The 25,469-nt window shown below is 26.5% G+C and overlaps 2 protein-coding genes and 1 long non-coding RNA gene across 4 annotated transcripts; all 3 read left to right on the top strand.

Annotated features, from left to right (window-relative positions):
* The first annotated feature begins 148 nt into the window (after positions 1 to 148).
* On the top strand, positions 149 to 16,610 carry LOC136983672 (5-hydroxymethyl-dUMP N-hydrolase-like). Its single transcript, XM_067280482.1, has 4 exons — positions 149 to 305; positions 8,509 to 8,675; positions 10,363 to 10,419; positions 15,178 to 16,610. The coding sequence occupies exons 1-4, from the start codon at positions 301 to 303 to the stop codon at positions 15,450 to 15,452; spliced, it is 504 nt and encodes a 167-aa protein (XP_067136583.1). The 5' UTR covers positions 149 to 300; the 3' UTR covers positions 15,453 to 16,610.
* Positions 16,611 to 18,006: 1,396 nt separating this feature from the next.
* LOC136983616 (uncharacterized) lies at positions 18,007 to 18,611 on the top strand. Its single transcript, XR_010882073.1, has 2 exons — positions 18,007 to 18,132; positions 18,315 to 18,611. It is a non-coding gene; the product is annotated as an uncharacterized lncRNA (long non-coding RNA).
* A 2,679-nt stretch (positions 18,612 to 21,290) lies between these two features.
* Positions 21,291 to 24,563, top strand: LOC136983673 (cofilin/actin-depolymerizing factor homolog). 2 transcript variants are annotated; one of them, XM_067280484.1, is made up of 3 exons: positions 21,291 to 21,533; positions 22,936 to 23,228; positions 23,898 to 24,563. In XM_067280484.1, the coding sequence occupies exons 1-3, from the start codon at positions 21,531 to 21,533 to the stop codon at positions 24,055 to 24,057; spliced, it is 456 nt and encodes a 151-aa protein (XP_067136585.1). In that variant the 5' UTR covers positions 21,291 to 21,530; the 3' UTR covers positions 24,058 to 24,563. The 2 variants fall into 2 exon arrangements, with proteins under 2 accessions (XP_067136585.1, XP_067136584.1); XM_067280483.1 differs by lacking the exon at positions 21,291 to 21,533 and adding an exon at positions 21,695 to 22,075.
* Positions 24,564 to 25,469: the final 906 nt, after the last annotated feature.

Raw genomic sequence — 25,469 nt, 5'->3', positions numbered from 1 at the left:
GATATTAATTCTACAATTTAATTTATAAAAAATAATTCAATAATTAAAAACTTTTTGAATTACGATAATAAAATTTGTTAAATTTCTAACATTTTTTATTCAAACATTTGTTGCATATACTGGCATTTGTAATATTTCTCTATTACATAATATTTAGATGGCGCTCCGTTTCCGGTTTGTAACCGTGGCTATCAAACGAGTTATTTGCGGTTATTTATATCAACAGGAAGTGATTAAAAACGAGCGAATATATCTAATTTCTGCGGGAGATTTTACATAAGTCTTACAGAGGATATCACAATGAGGTATGTAAGTTAATATGAGGCATAATAAGTTCTGCTCCAAGTTTAATATGTAAATAAGGGATTGTCACATTGTTTACCGGTCAACCCGGATTTGTATACAGTTTTAAATACATAACTCTAAACGTGTTAAAGTAACTTAGCATAACACGAATCACGTTCACTATACACTGTTATTTAAACCTATTTTGCAAGCTTTATATAACATAAACCTATTCTACCAGTTTTAGATAATATGAATGTATATTTTCCAGCTTTATATAATATAAATCATTTTTTTTCCAATTTTAAATAAATAATGGACATTTTACCAGCTTCAGATAATTAAATCTACATTTTGTCAGCTTTAGATAATTTATTGTATGTTTATTTACAGAATAGCAGATTTACAGCACGATAACTAGTTATATAAACTGAGAACCGAGTTCATTTATTTATAGGTCATTTCTTTAAGTTGATTTTTATAGAAACAAAGTTTATTGATGGATTTTTAACAATAATTAATAATATCAAACAATAAACAAATGATGTCGAGACATTTAAATAAGTATTAAGTAAGAAAATCTATCCTTAAATTGTTCTAAAAACTGTTTATAAATTATAAGTGTATGCTTGTTTGACAATTTTAATTATTTTCTTGTTTTTATTTTGTGGACAGTAAATGTTGTATTTTGACAAGTTGCATCTGAAAGAACTGTGATACATAAAATATGGAAAGTTTATATATTTGGATTATATTTACAAAAAAATAGTAAGTTGTCTCACGTGAAATTTGTCTGCAGCAGATACAATATGTGAAATTCATTTCGGGTTGATTTTAGTAGACAAGTAAAAAATATTTTTAAACAGAAAAAGTTGGCATACTTGTTTTGCTCCTCGACTTTAAATTTATTTTATTTTAATAAATATTTTGGATTTTTAAAGTTCATCAATCACTTTATGATTGATATGACATCAATCAAAGTTCAAAATAATAATAAATTTTAAAATTACTTGCTAAATTTCAAATGAAAGAGTTATATATTCATTTTGGTTAATGTTACCCTTGGTGCCAAGATGGTGGCTCGTCTCTGATTCCAGCAAGGAAACAGTGGGATGCACGTTCTAACCTAACCTAACCTATTCTAATAATTTGATTTCTAATAATTATGGTAATTAGAATAGGTTAGGTTAGGTTAGAATGTGCGTCCCACTGTTTCCTTGCTGGAATCAGAGACGAGCCACCATCTTGGCACCAAGGGTAACATTAACCTTTATGTTTATAAAAGATTGTTTGTTTAAAATATTGATGAAATAGTAAGTAGAAGGTGTATAGATGCTTAAAAGCACGAAACTTTAAGGAAAAAAAACATGTTTATAATTTTTGTATTCAAATGTTAAATGATGCTATGGACATGTTGACTAAGTTTGTTTGACTATTATTTTTGACCTAATTTGCTTCTTCTATTCTAAAATATAATCTTTATATTTTTGTAATTTTATGTGGAAGCTTTTGTATTTTCTCCTAAAAATCTAGGCTACATTTTCAGCTTTTTGAACAAGACTATTGTTTCATATATCCTATATTCAGTTTAGGAAATTTCAGGAAAAATGTGCATATTTATACATTTAAAAATATTTACATCAATTTTTTTTACATAGAAAGTATTATAAAGTAAATCTGTCATTCATCATAAAAAGAATTATAGTTCACTTTCAAAAGAGCCTCTGATTTTTCAAATTATCTACAGTATGTTATCAGAAGCTATCTATAATAAGACTACATTATTTGATGCTTTTTTTGTAAAACTTTTATTAGTTTTTACTTGGATACTTTCTGTTTTATTCCCACACATTGCATTCTGACATCTACCACACACCACTCAAGCTGTCAAGTAGGTTATGAAATGACAAAGGCTAATTGAATTATGATATCAGATGAGAAATGTTCAAAAATTAAAACTTATTTAAGAATTATTTACATAAATATTCTTTGTAATTTAATTTTTATTAAATTAAATTTAAAATATTTTAAAATTGAGCATCTTGTCACTAATGCTCTTATCTCAGATTTAATGGACAAATTTAAAACCAGAGCAATAGTATAAACAAAAATAAATAAATAAATAATATGAATGCATATCTGTATATTTTTATTATTAAATATACTGTTATTCTGTTTACAAGGTTGCTTCATGAATTTAAATCTCATCCATTATGTAACTTTATGCAAAATGCACAATTTACTTCAATCTATTTATAAATCAGAATAAAATAATTCAAATAAATTTTAAAACGTGCTTATAATGATAATTTAGTATAACTGTGTGTGTGTGACATCAAGTAAGTTGATTTTAGAAATAATTGAAAAATTTTATATATGTATAAGAAGACAAAAAAAGAAGCACATTTGATGAAATTCATAAATATCTATTCTTAGAGGAACTTTTATCTATACTTTTGGTATTTAATGATTTTTGGTGTAAATGTGATTGGATTTGTAATATTAATATTTATGTCAGTATTTCAGCTTGTTAAGCTATCAAACTTGTTTGTGTAATTATTGTTTTTTTGTAAACCAGACATTCTACAATGTTTCAAAGATTAGAGTTTTAGATTATCAATAATTGGTAGCCTATATAAAAAAGAATTGATAGATTGTATGATTATTTTATATGTAACTCTAATAGTTGATGTTATGATAATTTTTTAAAAATTCTTATATTATCATTTCACTATTAAATCATATCTGATATTATGATAATTTAGTGAGTTACAAATAAATGATGTATGACATTAATCATTATGATTAATATCATGTAAAGTTCTTACTCTTGCATTATAAACCCTACATTATAAGAAAGCTTTAGAGTATACTATAAATTGCATAGTATGGTAATAAGTTTCACATGAATGCACTACACCTTGTTCTAGAAAAATGTATCTATAATTTGAATTGTCTAGACATTTTAGATTACTTTAGATTTTATTATATAAAATTAGTACATATATATTCATACTATATATTATTATATATTATAATTATATACTATATATAAAGTATTATATATTAGTTAATTTTAAATATGGCAGTTAGATGACCGAGACAATGAATGTGTCAATCTGTCACTCTGCAGATCTGGATTCGAGTCTGGATGGATCCTCACATTTTCACAGTTATGATATGCCCCATCATTTACAACTCAGTTATCTTCATTGTGGGCATGGCCAAATTTGTGACATGCGTGAGAAAGGAACTGACAGTTGCTTAAGGGCAGAGAATTTAAAAAAAGAGAGAGAGAATTAATTTACATGTATTAATAAAAAATACACAAGTTAGCATAATAATTTAAATTAAAAATTCTTTTATTGGTAAACTTAAAATCTCCATAATTATTAAGTAATCTTATTAATTAAACTGATATATTCTATTATTATTTAAGTACATTTTAATGTTTATGATGATTAAACCTGTAATTTTATGATAATTTAAAATTATTTTATTGAATATTATGAATTTAGATTATGAAGATAAGCAAAAAGAAGTCATCAAAAAATTTAGTTGATTATATCTGATGTGATTATTTCGTATTTTATCATATAAAATGATTATATTGACATACGTTGAATACTAAACATATATTATTAAACTTTGGTCGAATATTTGGATTATGTTATTTGATATTAGAAAAATGATGTTTTTAAAAGTTTAATTGCACCTGTGTATTAGATAGATTTATTATATAAATTTTTAAATTTTATGTAATGAATTTTGATGAATTGATCACAAAATGAAGTAACAGTTTAATTAAGAAAATTTAATACTGTAAAAAAAAATATATATTTTTCCTATTTTATATTCATTCAAGTTAATAGTTTCAAAGTTATTTAAAATAATTTAAAACTAAACATTGTTATTTACAATGAAGAAAATTTCCTTGAAATTCAGTGACTATTCTCAGGGATTTTTTTTTTTTTTTTTTTTAATCATTCAAATCCAATTTTGAGTTTTTTTGCAAGCAATTTCCTTGTAGAATTTTTCTTTTTCATACAGTAAATTAAATCTAATATTTTTGTATTTTTACTGGAAAATAAACTAAAAGATTAATTTTTTTTTTTCAAATTCATTTTGAGCTTTTTATCATGTAAACTCAGCAGAAGTTTGTAAATCTTGACATTCAATACTTTGGAATTTCTGGTAACCTAGTGCACTCTGTAAAGAAGCAACTAATCCAGAATTGTTTTATGGTAATCTGGTATGCTAGTATTCCACAAGTATAGCTTTTGTGAATTATATGTATACATTATATAAGTGGAAAATAAATACAGGGTCTTCCAATAGAATGCAACCATTTTAAATTACTGTATGTTAATTATTTTATCACACCAATTTTTTAGCATTGTACACCAATTAGAATAACTGTTCAAGTTTCCTCTACCATCTGCATTCAAACTCTAGAAAGCATTGTAAACAAAAATGACGACTTCACAACAAACAAGGCATTTTGTGTTTTGTAGTTGCAAAGTTGGAATCATCACTGTGCAAGTTGATGTGCAATGTTTGCCTTAAATGGTGGATCACTTTGAAAGTGTCTGTGCAACTCAAAAAATCATCAAAAATTATGTTGCACAATGATGACTGATTTCAGCCTTGTGAACTGCAAAATATAAAATGCTTTCTCTGTTATAAGTTGTCATTTTTGTTCATAGTGCTTTCTAAAGGCAGAAGACAAAAACGTGTATGTATGCAAATGTACTGTACATACAAACACGTTTTTGTCTGCTGCCTTACACGAAACTCGTACATTTATTCTAATAATTGATGTACATTGCATACTTCTCAGGTAATACAGTAATTTAAAAATGGTAGGATTCTTTTTGGAAGATCCTATATTATATGTACAGTACATACAGTACAGTATATGATTCATTGTGAATGTCAATTTTGTGCAATAACATGTTCATTAACTTTTTACAGATTTTTTTTAAATCAATCTTAACACAGTATGTTCATAAATTGTCATCTTCAGACTGATTAAAGAGCATATGCAAAAAAAATTGGAAACTTACAGCAGTGTGTGTTGGTAGAAAATGTACAGCAATGTCTGCAACATTCAGAGCACACAGCTTATTGAATATGAAAAAATACAAAAACTTCCACTAATCCGGCATTACTTTGGTCCCATATGTGCTGGATTAACAAATGCCTACTGTATATTAAATTAATTTCTATGTATTTTTTATTTGTTACTTTGTTTAATTTAAATTACAATTTTTAAAGTTTTATAAAAATTAATTTATGGTATTCAATTGAATAAATTTTTGTAAATAATTGTATTTTTTTAAAATTTATTTATTCTTTCAAATTAAATTATAAATATATATGACTTTGTTACAAATGAATGAGTTTTATATATTTTTTAATCCAGAAAGTAGTTCAATAAGAATTAATTATGTATGACTTTATATAATTTATCAATTTTGTCTTTGTTAGATTTTAGATATTAGATGTTAAATTTAAGAATAAAAAAAAAACGATAACATCAATATAAATTTTGAAAGATAAAAATTACTAATTGAAGAAAAAATATTTGATAATTTAGAATTTTAAATAGTCACTAACTGTCTTATAACAGCTGAGAAATATTTATTTAAAGATACACAAAAGTTTCCAGCCTAATTTATAGGCCATCTTCAGGTGATACTGTTAAAACACCAATTACCGAATTGTTTTAGAATATAAAACATCATAAATATGGAACGTTCAAACATTTACATTTAAATATACATATTTAAATGTTCCAAATAGTATCACCTGAAGAGAGCCTGTAAATTAGGCTGTGTATCTTTAAGTAAATGTCTCTCAGCTGTCATAAGGTGGTTAGTGATTAATTAATTACTTTTCTCAGTTGGATGTGGTTTTGATTACAGTATATTTCCAATTATCCAGGCTAATCACCAATAATGGAGGTGCAGATAATGCAGAAATATAGATAATCTGCAAGTCTCTTTTAATGAAAGCTTTACAAGTTTATCTTATTTAGTTTTTAATTTCGTATTAAATTTAACAGTATAGTTTATATATTATGAATAAAATATTTTGGCAATGATAATTAATTAATTAGCAGAAAATTCAGAAAAATCTATCAAACTAGCAGCACCCGGTTTACAGTCAATTTCTTGTATAGTAAAACTTGTCCAAAACGGAACCCGAGTAAAACAGAAACCTGTCAAACTGGAAAAAATATTCAATAAGGTGCGATTCCAGTTTACACAGGTTTTATTATATTTTTAACTGAGAAGGAAGATTATCAGCTAGTTACTCCATAAAACATCATTAATTTTTCAATAAATTATAATTTATCGACAAGGAAATGATTCAAAATGTTTGCTTCAAACAATTTTACAATGTATTTAATGAAAAAAAAAAAATTATACATATAAGTAAAGCTGTATTGTTCAAGGATCAACTGCTACACTTGCTGTACTGTGTCACGGAATAAATTAAATGATCTAACAAGTAGTTACTGTACTTGTTAGGTCATTTAATTTATGCCCTGATGTTCTGGAAATAGTTTTGACACTCAACATACCATTTTAAATAGCAAGAGTTAACAATGCAGATTTTAAAAAATTTTAATGCTGTTATTTTATTTCTGGCATAAATTTTTATTGAGACAAGCATGTATGGAAAATCCACAAACCAGGTAATCAAGAGTATACTGTATTTAGAATTTTTAAATTATTTTGAAATAAATATTGTATATTAAGTTGTCAGCTTTTTGCCTTATATAACTTCAATATATGTTTTATAAAATTAATAACAACAGTTTGTTTTTCCATTGGTTTTATTATTATTATTATTTTAATTATAAATATAACAAATGATGTTGATGTCTTTTTCTTTCTCTTCGGATCCCTCGCTCACGACGATTGCTTCTCTTTTACTCGTTGCTAGCCGAATGAAGAATCGTCATGAGCGAGGGATCCGAAGAGAAGAAAAGAGATATTTCTGCGGAAGAGGCTGTCGATCTTCCCAAGACCAAGAAGATGAAATCCAACAGAAGTGAGAAGGGAGCTTGCATTTGCATCAAACCGACCAAGGGCCAGAAAAAAGAAATCCCAAGAAGAAAAGATGAATGAAGTCGAAACACTCCCGAAGTCACATTCCTAAGAGGAGGAAAAGGGTGTCGAAGATGATGATGATGTTTCCATTGTTTAATTTTTTCAGTTCATGATGTTTATTTTTTTCAAATGTTGAATATTGACTGAATTGTGATTAATTTAATGTAATAAAAATCAAAATCATTCATACAAAATTATCTCCAGCGATAACAAGATAAGTCACTCAATTAATTTTGAAACATAAATTTTTATTAAGACTTATAAAGTTCAAAGTTCATATGATCTAACTTGGCTGAAAATAGAGCCTGTTGAGATCATCTTAAATTGCAAAGCTTGATAATACCATTGCCTATAGAAAAAAGATATAATGATTTATCTACACCTATCTCTATTGGATAATTTATTACTTCTTATAAGTCATTACATAATACTTCTAAATTGACAATTTAGAAGAACGTAAACTATCATATTAATTTAGAATGCCAGATAAAAGCTAATATGCCAGATAAAGGTAAATATGAAAGAAAAAAAGGGTTTAGCTAGTTAGACATCATTGAGATAGAATGATTAAAAGAAAATTTTAAGCTTTTTATAAGATAAATAAAAATTCATCTTTACATATCTGACTTGAAATTTAAATTATTTTATACAGATCTGTATATTTGAAAATGAAAAATGTTTAAAATTCTTTTTATAGATGTTTGATTAGATAATTTAATATATCTACATCAATATCAAACAGTTTGCCATATTATTGGGCTATAATACGACTGACTACTTTACTGTATATCTAATTTTTAAATTTAATTTTGCTAGAGATAGGCAATTAGGCTGCTGTCTTGTGATAATTTTTAAGTTATAACAAATAAATTTTTAATTTAGAAGTCTGGAAGAAAAGAATTGGCCTGAGATGGCAGCGTAATTGCCTATCTCTAGTCAAATTCCTTTATTTTTAATTATTAAAATTAGCCTTATTATAGCCAGATTATGTGTCAGATTGTTTGGCAATAATTAAAAATTGGGTTTGGATTTTGTGTTTATATAATTTACATTATAAAAATTGTTATGGTTACAATAATTTTTTCTTTTTTTCAATTTTCAGTCAAAAATGGGATATATATTTCTGTGGCAGCATTCGAGCTGGCCGTCAAGATGCAGAACTTTATCGTACAATTATTGGTAAATTGAAATCTTATGGTACGGTTCTAACTGAATTTGTAGGAACAATAACAGATGCAGATGCAATGACAGCAAATGGTGATTCTCATGGTAATTAATGAAACTTATTATTTTTTTTTTTTAACATTACAATATTTAAATTGAATATAGCTTTAATGTTAGGTAAGAAACTTTAACCACAAAAAAGTTTTAAAGAGTAATAAAGTTAGTGTTTATTATTATAAATGTTTTTGAATGTATTCAAATCTGTTTTTTATCAAGAAGCGTAACACAAAACAGTTAAATAAGAAAGAATAATTTGAATATTTTTCATATCTCATTAAACCTCACCTGTGCCCAGTGACAGATTCCACAGGTAAATAAACATTTTCGGGCTCCTGAGTTCTGCTTTGGATTTTCTGCATTCTATGAATGTAACATGCATTGAAGTCTTTAGTTGAATTTAAATTTAAAATGCTCTGTTGCCAACAGACCTATGATGAGGTTGAACGTACATCATTACATAATTGGGTGGGTTACATTAATTGGATGGCATCTCGTTGGTAGTGATGGTACTTATCATTGATACTTAAAATCTAGCTAGCTATTTTATTAAACATTGGTGAATATCTTTTATCAATGTTTAATTTTAAGTATCAATGATTATATCAAACATATTGAATATGATATATAAATATCTTCCGAAACCCAATTCACTAGTACAAAGCCACACCAACTGCCAAATAATATTGGGCTATTTTTTTGCCTAACACTTACTTTTGCAGACAAATTAATTAAAATTATAATCGCCAGAAAATAGCCCGATATTACTCAGCAGTTGGTGGGGCTTTATATTGAATATGAAATATTAATACAAGTAAAATCACAGAGAAAAGAATATTTAAATGTTTCTTTAATTATTAGGTGACAATTTTATCAGACTTAAAAAAAAATTTTTCCAAACAAACAGGATAAATTAATATGCTAACATAATGTTTTTTTCTTTTATTCTTAGCACAATTCTTTTTGTGACAATAAAATAAGAAATTGTTATAGCATAGATCTAAAAATTATTAACCATAAAGTTTTAGATTATTAAAAATGTCTCAGATGAATTTAGCACAGTTATTTATGCAATCATATATCAAACCAATGTTTTAATCTTAGGAAAATTTTGCAGAAAGTTAGTCAAAAGAACTAACTAGAATCCAATAAAATTAGTATTAATTCAATAAAAATAAATTATGTTACTCACTTAAAAAGTATAAAGTGAGTAACATAAATCATCACATGAACATCGTGTGGTTGAATTTTCTTGTAATATTTTCTAATCTGTTTTATTCTAAATATAATGTAGTATATATGTTTATAATTATAACCTTACAAAGCTGGAACACTTGTAATAAATGACAACATACCTTTTTCCAGCAATTATTTAATAGAACAAACAGCAGTTAAAAATGTTTGTTCATTCTATTAAATTGGTGCTAGAGAAAGTAGAAAAGATGTGTCATTATTTATTGATATATATGTTTCAGTTAATTTAAAATCTATTATTATTATGTTAGAAAAATCTAGAAATATTTAATTTTTTAAATATTTTACTCATAATTGCACAATCATCCAGAATTATTATATATATATATATTTTCTGTATATAATGAATAATATACTGTAATTAATTAATTTCATTATGGTACTAAATAAATTTTGTTTACATGTGCAAAGTGTAAATGAAATTGTGTATTTATCCTTTGGAGTAAAATTATTACTAATTATTGTTTTCAATGTATTTTAGAATTATCAGATAAAGAGATCTATGAAAAGGATATGAGATTATTGGATCAGTCTGAAGGTATATAAAATTTATATTATTTTAATTAAAATATTTATTATCTTAGAATTATTATATTTACATTTATTAACTTCTTTATTATTTCTATATTATTAAGGTTAAAATCTAATTTACAACACTATTTCATTAAAATGTTACATATCATGCCTTAATCATATGTTTTTTTATATAATACATGCAAAATCATTTTAGAAACATAAAAATGCTTGTCAATAGTAATACTTATTGTTTCTACAGAAAATTTTTTAAATTACATTCAATTTAGGCTACAAGATACAATTTTTGTTCTCTTACTTATCCAGTTCCATGTTTTGTTGTTTAAATTATACTGATAACTATTTAAACATATTTTGATAAAATTTGAAAATTTTTTTTATTTTGAATTCTTGTTATATTATTTTTAATAATGTATAAAAAGTGAAAATACTGTTAGTAAAATTAATTTCTTAGTAAGACTATTTGTCTTGTAATTTCATTCATTCTCTTAGAATGAAAGTTGTTGTTATAACTTATTACATCCATTTAAAATAATTTGAAAGTTTCTTAAAGATATAGAACGTTCTTTCTAAAATATTTCATATTACAAAATTTTTGTACACACATTTTTATTTTAAATAATGAAACTTGGGAGAATTTACATTAAAAGACATCTGTGTCTTAATATATAAGATAATGATGATGTTAAGTGCTGTGAAGTTGATGTTGACTCATGGAGATTCTAAGAAATAAATTGAAAATGAATTCTAGTTTAAATTCTTCTCATACTTTAACATTACAAGATTACTGGACATGTCAGTTTTTTTAATTTATGTATTTATTTGGACAGTTATAGAATGGAAAGGTGTTAACAATGTATCACGTATTTCTGACAATAGTAACAGCATTAGATTTATCTGCATGTAAAGAAAGCTTGTTAATCTGCTTCTGTAAATTTTCCTGAAAATTTAATTGATATAGTTACAAAATAAATGTAATATTTTGAAAACAGAAAACTTGTAATACTTTTTCTTCCTATTACAGGAAGGAAAAGTATTACAATTAGACAAGATTAATTTGAAATACTACTATACTAAACTATACCACTACTGAACTATATTATAATTTCCTCAAAAGATTTCTGCTGATATGCTTATATAGTGACTGATCATACTGAATTGTTTTTATTTAGCAACTGGTGGTACTACATACAGGCTATTGATAGTTTTTATGTTGTCTGCTGGTATAGAGTACTAGAGCAGTCCAATGAAAAATATAGCCCTTCATTTAACTAAAAAATATAAATAAATATTTTAATGAAATTTTTCTACTATACAATTATAAAAATAAAGAGAATGACGACACTTGCTATTACTAATTTAAAGATTTATAAAATCAGACAATTTCATCTGATTTCAGATGGTATTCTAACTTAAATTATTATTATATATAAAACCAAGCTTGATATATGTAATTATCTTTAACATCTTTATAATTAGTTTGCTGAATTGTAGCATGAATAAAATTCAGCAGTATTATTTGTAATTATAAACATGATTTTAGTAGATCATTATATTTACATTAAACTAAAATTTTAATTGTTCACTGAATTCAAAACTTTCTGCAAAAAATTGATATAGTTTTTGATTATGAAAAAGTTGATGTGATGATAAAGTTTAGGATATTTCAAAACAATGCCATCTATATACGAGATCTGTAAATAGAGAAATTGTTTATATCTAAGACATTTATATATTTTACTTTAACTTTATTAACTTATAATCTATATATTTTAATCAGTTAAGTAAATATATAAACATGTATTTTAGAAACTAATCTTATCAATATTTAAATATTTTTAAAAGTAAGTACTCTCAAATGATTACAGAAGTATTCATTTTGCAGTTTTTCTTTGATAAACTAATTTCAAGACTATGGAAATATTTTAGTCAAAAATATGTAAAATACTTTCTATTTGAGTTTTGTTATTTTTCTAAAATGAATTATAAAATTGTGAGAGATTCTTCTTTTTTCTTCCACTCCTCATGAATAAAAAGAATTAAAATAATAACCTAACCAAAATTTATTTTTATAGTTATCCTCTTGAAATATTATATGATTAAAATTAATTATATGTAATGAAACATATATATATAATTAATTTAATGTGAAATTAAATAAACTAAAATTGTGTTAGGTTTACAATAAATGAAAATGATCTAATTATTAAGAGATTTTCTAAAGAACATTTCTGTTTACTTTATTTCTAATTAGCAACTTTCAGAAATACAGAATAAATAAGTTGATGAGTCTAATGTATTTTTTACATATATTATAATTTTCTAAGAAGATTCCTGCTGATATACTCATATAGTGGCTGATCATACTGAATTGTTTTTATTTAGCAACTGGTGGTACTACATACAGGCTATTGATAGTTTTTATCTTGTCTGCTGGTATAGAGTACTAGTGCAGTCCAATGAAAAATATAGCCCTTCATTTAACTAAAAAATATAAATAAATATTTTAATGAAATTTTTCTACTATACAATTATAAAAATAAAGAGAGTGATGACATTTGCTATTGTTACTAATAAATTAATTAATTGAAAATGAGAAAATATGGAGCAACAGATGTTATAGACTTATATAATATTAAATTAAGTGAATTCTCTATATTGTAACATCATACAGATAAAAATATTTTTAAATGGTATTTTAAACAGATAATTGAACTAAATAATTAAAATATCAACATATGTTTTCACTAAACCAAATCAATGATCTAAATCTTAGTGGAAATATATTAATATGTTGATGTTTAAAATTATGAATTTTTATATGGTCTCTCTTAGAGGGATGGTTAATATTTTATTTTTGGGTTTTTCACGTGCAGTTTAGTAATATATTTATTACTGTTTTTCAATATTTTCAGAAGCATAAGGCTGGATCAGATGGCTTGAATTACCTTGATGTTGACTTAGAATTTAATTTATATACACATTGTTCTTATATTATACACTAATTATACTATGATATGAAGTGCTTATGCATATATTATGCCATGTGAAACAACAAAACATACAACATAAGAAGCATACATCAGTTTTTAATTTTATTCATTTATATTTTTTTTAAAAATATCACAAAGGAATAACAAATAAAGTATACGTAAATTAAATGTGTAAAAAAATTAACATGAACTAGTAAACTAATATAAAACTAGTATAATAATTCCTATTTATAAACAAGGTTCAAGCAGACAATATAAAAACAAAAAAGCAGAAGATGTCCAGTGTGTTTATTTTATAATACAGTCTCAGAGAACAAATACTTATCCCGTAAGGCTGCAGAATTATATGTGTATGTAACTAAAATGTTTCAACATCAATAAAATTAATATGTAAAACTCTGTTTTAGTCACTATAATCAATTAATTATTATAAGTAACTTTGAGATACCAAGTTAATTGATATATTTTCCTAACTGATAAGGCAGAAAAAGTATTAAAATACATATAAAGACCAACAACTGCCGAATTATCGGGCTAGCAAATGGCTATAGTAATATTAATAATTTAAGTTAATTTGGTACTAGAGTTAGGCGTTAGGCGCCATCTCTTGCTAAATTTAATAATTAGAATTTTAATTAAATAATTTTAAATAAATTTAGGCTTAGAGCAGAGAAGCCTAAATTTATTTAAAATTATTTAATTAAAATTCTAATTATTAAATTTAGCAAGAGATGGCGCCTAACGCCTAACTCTAGTACCAAATTAACTTAAATTATTAATATTACTATAGCCATTTGCTAGCCCGATAATTCGGCAGTTGTTGGTCTTTATATATAACGGGTTAGTTGTTGTTTATTTATTAAAATACATATTCTGAATCCTCAAAAAATTGGTCAGATGGTTGTGCAATAATGTGTTTCCTATTGCTTTTTATTTGATCCTGGATCCCGAATAATGTATCTGGGCTTAAAGCTAGTTTAGAATTAAAATGTAGTTCAAATTGGGGGTGTCATTTTCTATCCTTTATACAAGCTGACTTCACTGCAAGATCAAATCTGCAATAGATAATATTATGGCTTTCTAAATAACCTAAATATTCCCAGGCTTTGCATTAGCTAATAAATCAAACTGATTAATTAAAATGATTAAATAATTTTTGTTGTTAAGTATCTGTTCTTAAAAACATATATCTTGCTTATAATAATTTTAATAATTATAATGATAAAATATATAACACAATAAACAAAATAAATTTGACAAAACTTAAAATTTTTATTTTATTAAAAGATTTTTCACAATGCTAATTTTCATTAATTATTTTAAGATATACTTTTTTTGGTGTTAAAAGATAAATAAACAAACAATTTATCTTTAAACAAAATGGAGATTAATTCACTAAACACTGTTGAAGTATGTTTTCATTGTTTGATTCAAAAGACTGAAAATGACTTCAAGCCTTTTTTAGAACAATTGTCAGGAAAAGTTAGAAAACTTTTAGCTTTCATTTATAAGCTTTAAAAAAAATTAAACTTAATGTTGAATGTAGATTTTATTTTATATTTTGTAAAATATGGTCAATATAATTTAATTTATTAAAATCATTGAATCAGTATCATCAACAATATCAAATGTATCTTCTATGATTCATGTACATACATTATACATACATACCATATACACATTTCATGTTGTTTGCTTACATTAAAATGTAAATTAACTTAATCATATATAAAGTTTCCTAATTTTTAAATTTATTTTCTTACATTTAGCTGTAATTGCTGAAGTTACTCAACCTTCACTCGGCGTCGGATTCGAAATATCACGTGCCGTCACATTGAATAAGCCATTACTTTGTCTGTACCGGCCATTACCCGGAAAAATTCTTTCGTCTCTCGTTCGCGGTATCCACAACGGTGACACTTTCAACGTCATAGATTATAAAGAAAATGATCTTGATACTATTTTGATTGATTTTTTTGAAAAGGTACGTGTCATCAGAGAGAAGAGCAAATCAGCAGATAGTACAGAAATAACATCCTCATAAATTGCATGAATACATTAATATAAAAGTTTATAACATCATTTACTATAACCTGTCACAAGTTTTTAAACCAAAATTTAAAAAGAAAGAAACGAAAGATTAAAATTTGGTTTAAACTTTATAAATACAAAAAAATATCATGTTAAAAATATTTACATCATATTTGACATTCAGATATATGCAACATTCCAATTTTGTAAACATATTGTATACTCTTTATTATTATATGTTTGTGTGTAGGATGAATCTTATCAAACGTTTGTGCATTTTGGTAAAATAAAAGTGTATATAAATATAAGAAAAAAATCATAAATAGAAAAAGCACATAAATTATATCAATTTTTTTATTCTACAATTTTTAACTGTTATATACTTAAAAAAAATAAACTGCCATTTTTAAGAGAAGAAAAAGTACTGTGTGTTAATTTGATCACTGATGAAATTTTTAGATATAGCATCAATATATTTTTAATGCCATTTCAGTCAGTGAATAAATGAATATAAAAATGAACAACTTAGTTCATTTTTAAGATATTTACAATTAAAAGTTCATAAAATATCTCAGCAGCTGAGTTAATACAAACACATTTAATGTAGCAGTACATATAATTAACGACTCGAGATTATACAGCGACCGCACTAATCGGATCAGTGATCTCAACGTGTTCATTTTAATTCATAATTTTAAATTTCAGAGATTTTCTAAATATAATTTAATTTAGGAATTTACAATAAAGTTATCATTATTACTTTGTGATGTTTACGTCTTCGGAGTCGAGTGTTGTTACAAATTATTTTTCTCATATTACTTCAAGCATCAACACACAGAAAAGATTTATACAGTATATTAAATATTTAAAATATATTTTATATTGAAAAAAAATATATATTATCCATAAGGTTTTGGATTAATATGAGGTGACTAATCTATGTTTAATGGATATATTATGATGGTTTTATAATATAATATATAGAAAATAAAAATAGATTGGTCTTAAAAATCAGACAAATGGTTTGGTTACTTATATGCCAGTATTGTAAGCTATAAAAAATTATTTTTGTATTTGCTTTATTTAAATACAATTAATTTCTTTTGCCATTTGTAACATTTGTTTGTAAAGTTTAACTGTTATTAAATGTATGCAATATATTGATTATAAATTGTTGTGTGTTTTTTTGTTTTACTGTTAAACAGTAAAAGGATTTTAAACAAAAATAAAGTGTTTTAAAGGAGCTTTGGAAATTCTTGGTTGAGCAGCCGATGGCATAAAGTTACTATTGACGTGATTATGATTCAAAGCTTCCAAGTCAGAATCCTTTTCTGACAACTGTAGCTTGATCTCGACTTTTCGTACTGTTAGGATCTGAAACAAGGGCAGACAGACAGCACAAGTACAGTTAAAAACCTTTTATTAAGTTACCAAAGGTGAGAGCAAAAATACTATACTCACACTATTCAAGCAGAATTGTCTGCTTGGGTAATGATATCTTGGTAATGATATCTTGGAAATGAAAACAAAACTGAGCTCTTGCTCTCCAAACAATTATCATATTAATTAAATATAAACAAGTCAGAATATCTGTAACAGGCCTTGCTTTTAAACTTTGTACCTATCAATTCTTTAATTTTTCGTAATTCAGTTAAGACGCCATTCTTTATTCCTTGTGCGAATTAGTCGACCACAATGCAGGCCAGAGGGCCAAGCAATAAGGTGGCAACCCACCAATTTGAAGGACCCAGGGACAAATCTGGATGGGTCAAAAAAAAAAAAAAAAGAACTTGAGAGTTTTCGGGGTTGGTTCATCTGGACACTTTAGCCCATTCTTTGCCATCTGGCTGGTCTGTCATGGACTTGTTAAAAAGGTCCTCTTAGTATCCACAGGGCAGAAAGAATTTAAATGTACTTTTCACACTTAAAACTTAGTTGTATAACCTTTTTGTTTCTTGTTCTAAAAAACCAAAAAAGCCAATTTCTTTTGATATTTCCATTTTGCGATTATTGAAAATTATTACACTTATTGTTTTATTAAACAAGAAGAGAAAAAGCCATTTTCTTTATTTCTCTTCAGTTTAAAATTAATCTGACATCATATTATAAATGTACTAATAGTAATTACATGTAATTATGAATAAAGACATAACACAAAAACTAATTATTCAATAATATTTAATATTAGAAACTTTATAAATGAACAAAGTTGCTGCTGTAGTTAAGAGTAAGCAATACACCTTTTAAGTGGGTAAAGGTGTATTGCTTGCTTCACTAGATGTGTAAATTAACATTTTACATTACATTAATAATGACAGTTTAGAAATTGGATACTGAAGTAATATAGCTGGTATTTGGAGTGTTATTAATAGTCAGTCTAAGACGTTTTATGAAACTTTTATTATTAATAAATGGTTCAGCTTTTATGGCTACCGTTAAAAAAAAACGCCGAAATGGCACAGCGTAGTAATAAAATCTAATGTGTTTTTAGACGAACGTTATTAATTAAAACAATTGTTCTAGTCACGTTTCTGAATGAGACTCCTTAGTTACCGTTGCTAGGATAACAGATATTAAACACGAGGTGGCGTTAGCATCGATGCTAGGTACGAAATTAGCGAAAAGTCATGCCTTCGATACGTGTCAGTTTCAAAATTATTAAGAACAGAAAGAAATAAACACGACGATTAATGGTAAGTCGACATTATTACGCATATATTCTCCCTGATTTTAAGTATTATAACGTTACTAAAGGTCATCGAGTGATAAGGCGCGGTTAGTTGTTAAGGCAATAACCTGTTTTATTATTACTTTTTTTTTATTTTTTTATTCTGGTAACAGGAGTCAATGTACAATTGGCATTTGTTTCGTTCAGCAGAAAAAGAAGAAAGAAGAAGATTTAAAATTGCCTCAATTAACAGGACAGGCGAATGTTCAGCCTAAGCAAGTAAAACAGAATAAAGAATCGCCCGTTCACTTTCCAGTCTTGGCTAGCGATAATTCGGTTCAGAAACCTAAAACAGAACCCCCTTCTACAGGAGAGAAAGTTCCATTACTGCCTTCCATTCATTAATTGAAAGAATTATTTGTTCGTTAAAAAGTTTTTAACAATTGTAGATTTGTCTGGCTTTTTTTTAAAAAAAAAAAATAAAGTGCGATTCGGAGATTTTAATAGATGTATTGTTTACTCTAGTGTCAACACGAAACACGAATGTATTATTTATAATTACGTGCATATTTCCAAGTTAAAGTAGTTTTAAAAAATTATTAATAAATCGTGTTTTAAGTTTATATTTTAAAGGTATTTTTATATATACTAAGCTATATATGAAAGCCGGGTTTGTGTTAAAGGACGGCATTTCTTCCCGTGTTTTATACATAAAACTACTTTTTGTACTTATTTATTTATCAAATGGTTTACAGATCTTGTACAAATTTAAACCGAATGTATCCTTTAACAAAAGATTGTTTAGCATTTTCAAAATACAGTAAAACCTGTCTAAAGTGGAACCCGAATAAAACGGAAAGGTTCCTCGAAACGGAGCTATTTTCTATGTTAAAAAAGAACTTGTTCAAAACGGAAACCTGCCAAACAGCAAAAAATATTTGGTACCGTGCGGTCGGTTTACACAGGTTTTACTGTAATTTCAAAAAGCAAAAATCACCGATTCAGAAAAGATTTAGAAGTTTAAGATATAAAAAATATTTATATATTTTAATATAAATTTATATCCTTGCTCCTTTTCCTAACCTCAGCCAGAAATTATGCTCACAATCTTTAAAATTTAAAAATAAAAAAAAAAAGCACTAACCCAAAATTCTGTATAAATTTATTTGGTATAACCCTTTTTAAAATGGGATTATCCCTGAAATTAAAAATTCATAAATAATACCATTAAAATAATTTTATTCGCATGCAGAGTACAAAATGCAATTTTATTATCTTTCCAACCTCTTTAATAAAACATATTCCTAGAACGAATATTTTCGCTAAATTTAGTTATCAAAAATTTTTATATGCAATTAAAATATGGAATGATCTCCGGCGCTTGAGAAGAAAGAAAAAAAACAAAAAAATTCTCTATACTGCCGACAATTTTGGCAAGAAAACACCTTTTTCTATTTTTAGTTACGCAGATATTATAACACCGCGCTTTAGTTATAAAAAAGTTGTGTCACCCCGAAACAAATCGCTTTGATTCATGTTATTTAATTTAAAAATATATATATATTTTAATGAATCAATTTTTAAAAAATGCGATTTATTTTTAAACAATTTTTAGCGCGGAAAAAAAAAGCCGCGAATTGATTTTCTGTCATGCGATACGTTTGTTTAAAGATTTTATTCGATTAAAAAAATTGATTTTTGATGTAAATATGTACATTATATACTTTAACGGCAGTTTGTACGTAAAATAAATCCAATTAGTCGATTTAATTCACTTGGAATTGGCGCGAATGGCATCTTGCTTACTATCGCTTCTGTCCCTAATTACAATTAAACAACAATTAGACAAAGGAATACAAAATCAAATCTTCCAGGAAGAAAATTATCGAGTGTACGTCACTTCAATAGAGGCAAGATGCCAACTACGCATTTAGTATCGACAAAAAGACAATTCAAGTCGCAAGACCCCGTACCCACAATACAGAGGATGCTGACCTAGTCACGTGACTTCGACGTCAGCGGAGCCGAACGTACCTAAAATTATTTCTCAACTCTTACGGCATGTCACGGTTACAACAAAGGAGCTAGTTTGATTTACGTATGCGATTTTTCTAAAATATATTTTTATAAATTTAAAGTTGAAACGTGTAATTTTTCATATTCTTTCACACGTAAATATTTGTTTGATAAATGTTAAAGGTAATTATCTCCGCGGGAGATGGACGATTTGGATGGAAACTTTCTTCTTTTTTAGTTGGCGCTGAAAAAAGATAATTAATTTTTTTTTTAAATGCCGAAAGTATTTTTTTTCTATATTTTTACCACCGGAAAGCAATTTGGGTTCAGAAGGTTGAACTGAGACCAGACTTCTCACTAGGGAGCAGGTAGGGATCTATATATAACCAACGGCAAACCATATTTAGTAATGTACGATCTGTGCTTTTTAATGGCAACCAGACCTTAAGGAACGTTTCGGAAAAGATAACTGGAGTGACAAATCCATATTTTACTTAAGAAGGAGGAAAAATACGAAAAATATTTTATTATGAATTTTAAAACGAATACATTTTCTACAACGTGTTCTTTAATTTTTTTCTTGCCGTAAGGGGCGCATTTTTTTTTTGATCGATGACTTATCGGAAACGCTTAAATTTATTAATGATATTTTACTGCGGAGACGAATTGAAACGTTAATAATGATTATTTCCCTACAAAAATCAATTAAATACACCGTAAATTATACTTATAATCTAATGTATAATTAATTGATGTTTATAAAAATAGAATGTAAGCAAAAAACATTGAGGGATATAAATAAACCGAAGATGAATTAATGATAAAGTTTTTAGACACTTAATTAATTTAACGATTTTGAACTTGAAGAATGATTTAGTAAATTTTAAAATAATTCATTTTTTTAAAATGAGAGCATTGTGGGAAATTTATCTCTGTCGTCTGCCGGCTGTTATAGTTAAATTGGGTGTTCTCTTTCGATAGCGAATCATCCTATTCTGATTAAGGATTGTATAATATATAAACAGACGTGGTCAAAATCGACGAAGTCAAACAATATTGAACTGTAAGTATCAAATAGAGCGCGACCGAAATGTCTTGGTAATCTTATGAACCGAACCCGAATGTCGTGTGACGTAAGCGATAACCTTCCATATATGGTAAAATTCAGTCAATAGAACGACAATAGTAGATGAAGATTGAATATCCGAAACCGTCACATTTCTAGAATATATGAAAAGTTTTCGGAATTTAACGGTTCAGTGAATGTTTTCCTCGCATGGTTGACTTACACTAATGACACAAATAAGCTCCAATCACAATATCTAGCCATTGGAACCAGACATAAACCAGAATTATAACAAGAATCGTGGCCGGCAGAATATCGAAATCGTCGATAGAATCCAGACTATGGTAAGATCTCTGTTCATACGCAGTTTAAAACTCGTGTATAGTTTAATTTTGGAAACAGGAACGACGTTCGTTTGTTTTTAGTATATCTTAGCCTCTAAGATACGTTCCAAATACTGAGTCAAGGCATCGAATAGTAAAGCTCTGAAGGTTCTTCAGTCTAGTTTCGGAGACTTCTTGACACACCGTAAAAGGAAACAGGAGGATGGTGACGTTTAGAAGACGAGGCACGCCCAACAGAATACCGAACGTGTCCCATCTTACTTTTAGTCGTAATTAAGAAGTCGAATTGTTATGATGTACAATTTTGTGATTTTTCTGTGATAATTCTTGTTTTATTTTGTTGTTTTTTTCATGCCCAAGATCGTTTCGGGAGTATAATAACTAATTTTTTTGGTTATTGTGGTGTAATCTCTGATACCAAACAATTGGGATTTAATTGATTGTGGTGTCAAGAACCTTCGCACTGTTGGATTTTTTACTGAAAAAGAAAATTTCTCTTGTGTTTTTTCTTTGTTTTTGAATGGTCAAAAATGCCAGGACCAGTAAGCATATTTCATATTCTTTTTATAGGCTAGTTTTAAATGATGGATTTCGTCTTGATTACAGGTAGTGTTGAATTTATTTGAGTTGCATTTTATTTCCACAATAACGCTATATGCTTTGGATCAATTTAGATTATTTCCCTAAGAAAATGTGTTTTGGCGTTTAAGAGTTTACAATTTCTTTTAAAAACTCAAATAGGAATTTTTAAATATCTTTAAAAATGATGAAAAGTAATTAAAACTATATTTACTGTATCAACTTTTTTATAAACTTTTAAAATTAATAAAAAATTACCTTCAGTGTGATGTCATACGATGTTTGGTAAATGTTGCTCAATTGTGTGATGTCACAAACGAAGCAAGTTTTAAAATTTGTACCTTTTGTTTTTTTTCTTAAGTCGGTTTCTATATTTAGAACAAAAGTGAAACATTGTGTTAGATTTATATTATGTTGTTTTCAGTTTTACATTATGAGAAAATTACCAGATATATTCTGTAATACTTATTTTGAATTTGAACGTAGGTGGAAGGATGAAAAAAAACACGTTATTTACAGACTCCATACTCATTCCTGGAACTTAAACTCTTGCCTCAGAATAAACCTAGAAACCAAATGCTATCCAAATATCTATTTTTAAACATAAAAGCTGCGTATGATAAGAAATTTGTCTTGTTTTGGCAGCTATTTGCTTATTATATGAAAATTAATATTTGTAACTAAACGTTGATAACTACGGGAGAGACGATCTTTATTCAAAAGATTTAAAAATAAAAACAAACAATATAAATTTAATCATTAAGAAAATTATTAATGAAGTAATTATTATTAAATTAATTTAATTTTTCTTTTTATTTTCCAGTCTTCAGGAGTTACCGTATCTGTATTGTCTAAGACAGTTTACGACGAGGTGAAGAAAGATAAAAAATATCGTTATATTATTTATCACATAAAAGACGAAAAGGTCATTGATGTGGAAGTGACTGGTTCAAGGGATGCTACTTATAGCGATTTCCTTGCCCAATTACAAAATTATAAAACGGAATGTCGTTATTGTGTCTTTGACTTTCCTACTAATATTCACGGTGGTGGAGCAAGCGGTGGAGCACAGCAGAAACAGGGAATGTCAGTTGATAGATTGGTCATGATGACCTGGTATGTTAAACATAAATTATTAATTTTATCTACTACACACTAATGAAATTTTATTGATTCGGATAAATTTAATGATAATCGAATTCCGAATTTAACTGAAAGATTATAAAATAATGCGAATACATAAATAAGGATACGTGGCAGATATCTATCTATATATATATATATATATGTAAGTAACGATTATAATTTAAAAAATATATGAAAATTAATCGAAAATGAAACGATTAATATTTATCTAAAAATTATAATCCTTAGAAATACCCTCATTATTCAGCGTATTCTTTATACTATAGTTCTTACACTTTCGTATTAGTCAAAGTTCATTAAGTTTAGAACAAATTTCACATTTTTTTTTCATTATTTTGGCCACGTTTATATTTATATTACATTCACGAATTATTTATTTCGTTGCCAGTATTACGTCAAAAGGAAAAATTTAAACAACTTGAGATAATCTTAGCTTGACTCATTTAAAACTTGTATCAAAAATAAAATAAATAACGGTAGCTTTATCAGTTCTATAAAATCTGCCCTAATTTATCTCGACTACAAAGTTTATTTATTAAATTTGTCAAAAAATAATTTTTTAAACATTTTTAAGTTTGTTGAGTTCGATAAAACGATTAACTAAAGAATTTTTTTCTTTTGGTTTTATTAATTTTTCAGGTGTCCGGAGAGTGCGAAGATCAAGCAAAAAATGCTATATTCCAGTAGTTACGATGCTCTCAAGAAAGCGCTAGTAGGAATTTACAAATACGTACAAGCCTGTGATTTCGAAGAAGTAAGTCAAGAAGCCATAGAAGATGCCTTTAGGAAAGGAAAATAGACTTGAGAGAGAGAGAGAGAAAGAAAGAAAAAAAAAAGGATTTTTAAAATGGACAGTCCCTCCAACCCTCCCGTTTTGGAGTACTTCAGCGTGGATATAGTTTGATAAGTCATAAACTAAAAACAAATAATTTCTTCAATTCCTACATTTTAATTGCTTTTATCGAATTTTTGTTTATTGTATTTACTCTTGCGACTGACATTGCCAAGTTTTCATTTTCTATTATAATTGAAAGCATAGATTTTTTTTATATTCAAGCAGATTGTAAACATTTACTAAATCAGAAATTTTTTGGGAGGGTTTGGCATTTCAAAAACTATTTGTAATTAAGAAATTATTAAAGAAAAATAAGTACCAAGGGAAATTAAAAGAGAAATGAAATAAAATAATATAGCCGAGTTTTGTATTTCGGCGTAAATCGAGTTCGCTCCAAATTATTTTAAAATTTGGAGCTAAATGTAAATCAGTATGCTATATCAGTAATAATAAATATTTAATAATTATCATTCTCGGTTTAATGTTTTCTCCGTTATAATATAATTAATATAAAAATATGAAGCTAAATTCTATTTAGCGCTACAAAAATTTTTTTCCTATTCAGTATTAATAATAATTCACATCATCTACTCTAAATTACATTTTAAAAAATATTTGGAAAATAAAACTTTTAATTAAAATAAACAGAAAAATAAAACTTGGTGTGAATATTAATTATACACAGAAAAATGTTTTATAAATGCTAATATTAATATAGGCCTATTTATGCAGTTATGTAGATAGCTGAGAAAATTAAATATGCCTAATATGTTTGTTTTATACTTATAGTATTTGAAATATGAAGAAAATAACATTGAATTAAATGCAGCTATACATAAAATTTTGTTTTATACATTGTAACTTTTAATGGATAATATAAAATAATTAACCAAATTAAGAGTTCATATCATATAAATTCGAATTTAGAACTAAAATATACAGTTTTATACACATATAATTGTACATTTTAGCGATGTGTATGACGTATATTCATATTGATAAGTTCAAATATTTTATTCTCTATATTTAAAAATTAGATGTAAATTTACATATACAGAGTAGTCACAAAGTTCCTTGCATACTAGTTAGAAATTATCTCGCTGCTTTCCTCCATTCCCAACGTGTTCTGGACATGTTCCATATTGACGTTGGAAGTTTCTGTTAGCTGTTTTTTTTTCTTTTTGTCTTCAACTGTTATAAGATGAAGTTGAGAAATGTTTTCTTTAACAATACTCGAAAGCGAATTGTCACAAGTTGGGATTTTAAGAAGGCAACACAGTAATGGATTCATGTCTAGTGCATCGTCTAATGAATTTTCGTCGAGATATTCTTTAACTGGAAAATACAGAACACGGTCTCATGCTTTGTGGTCACTC

Source organism: Centruroides vittatus, unplaced genomic scaffold, assembly GCF_030686945.1.
Source record: "Centruroides vittatus isolate TY-2023 unplaced genomic scaffold, ASM3068694v2 contig_884, whole genome shotgun sequence".
Classification (NCBI taxonomy): Eukaryota; Metazoa; Arthropoda; class Arachnida; order Scorpiones; family Buthidae; genus Centruroides; species Centruroides vittatus.
The sequence above is the reverse complement of the archived record's forward strand: the minus strand, read 5'-3'. Positions and strand labels throughout refer to the sequence as shown.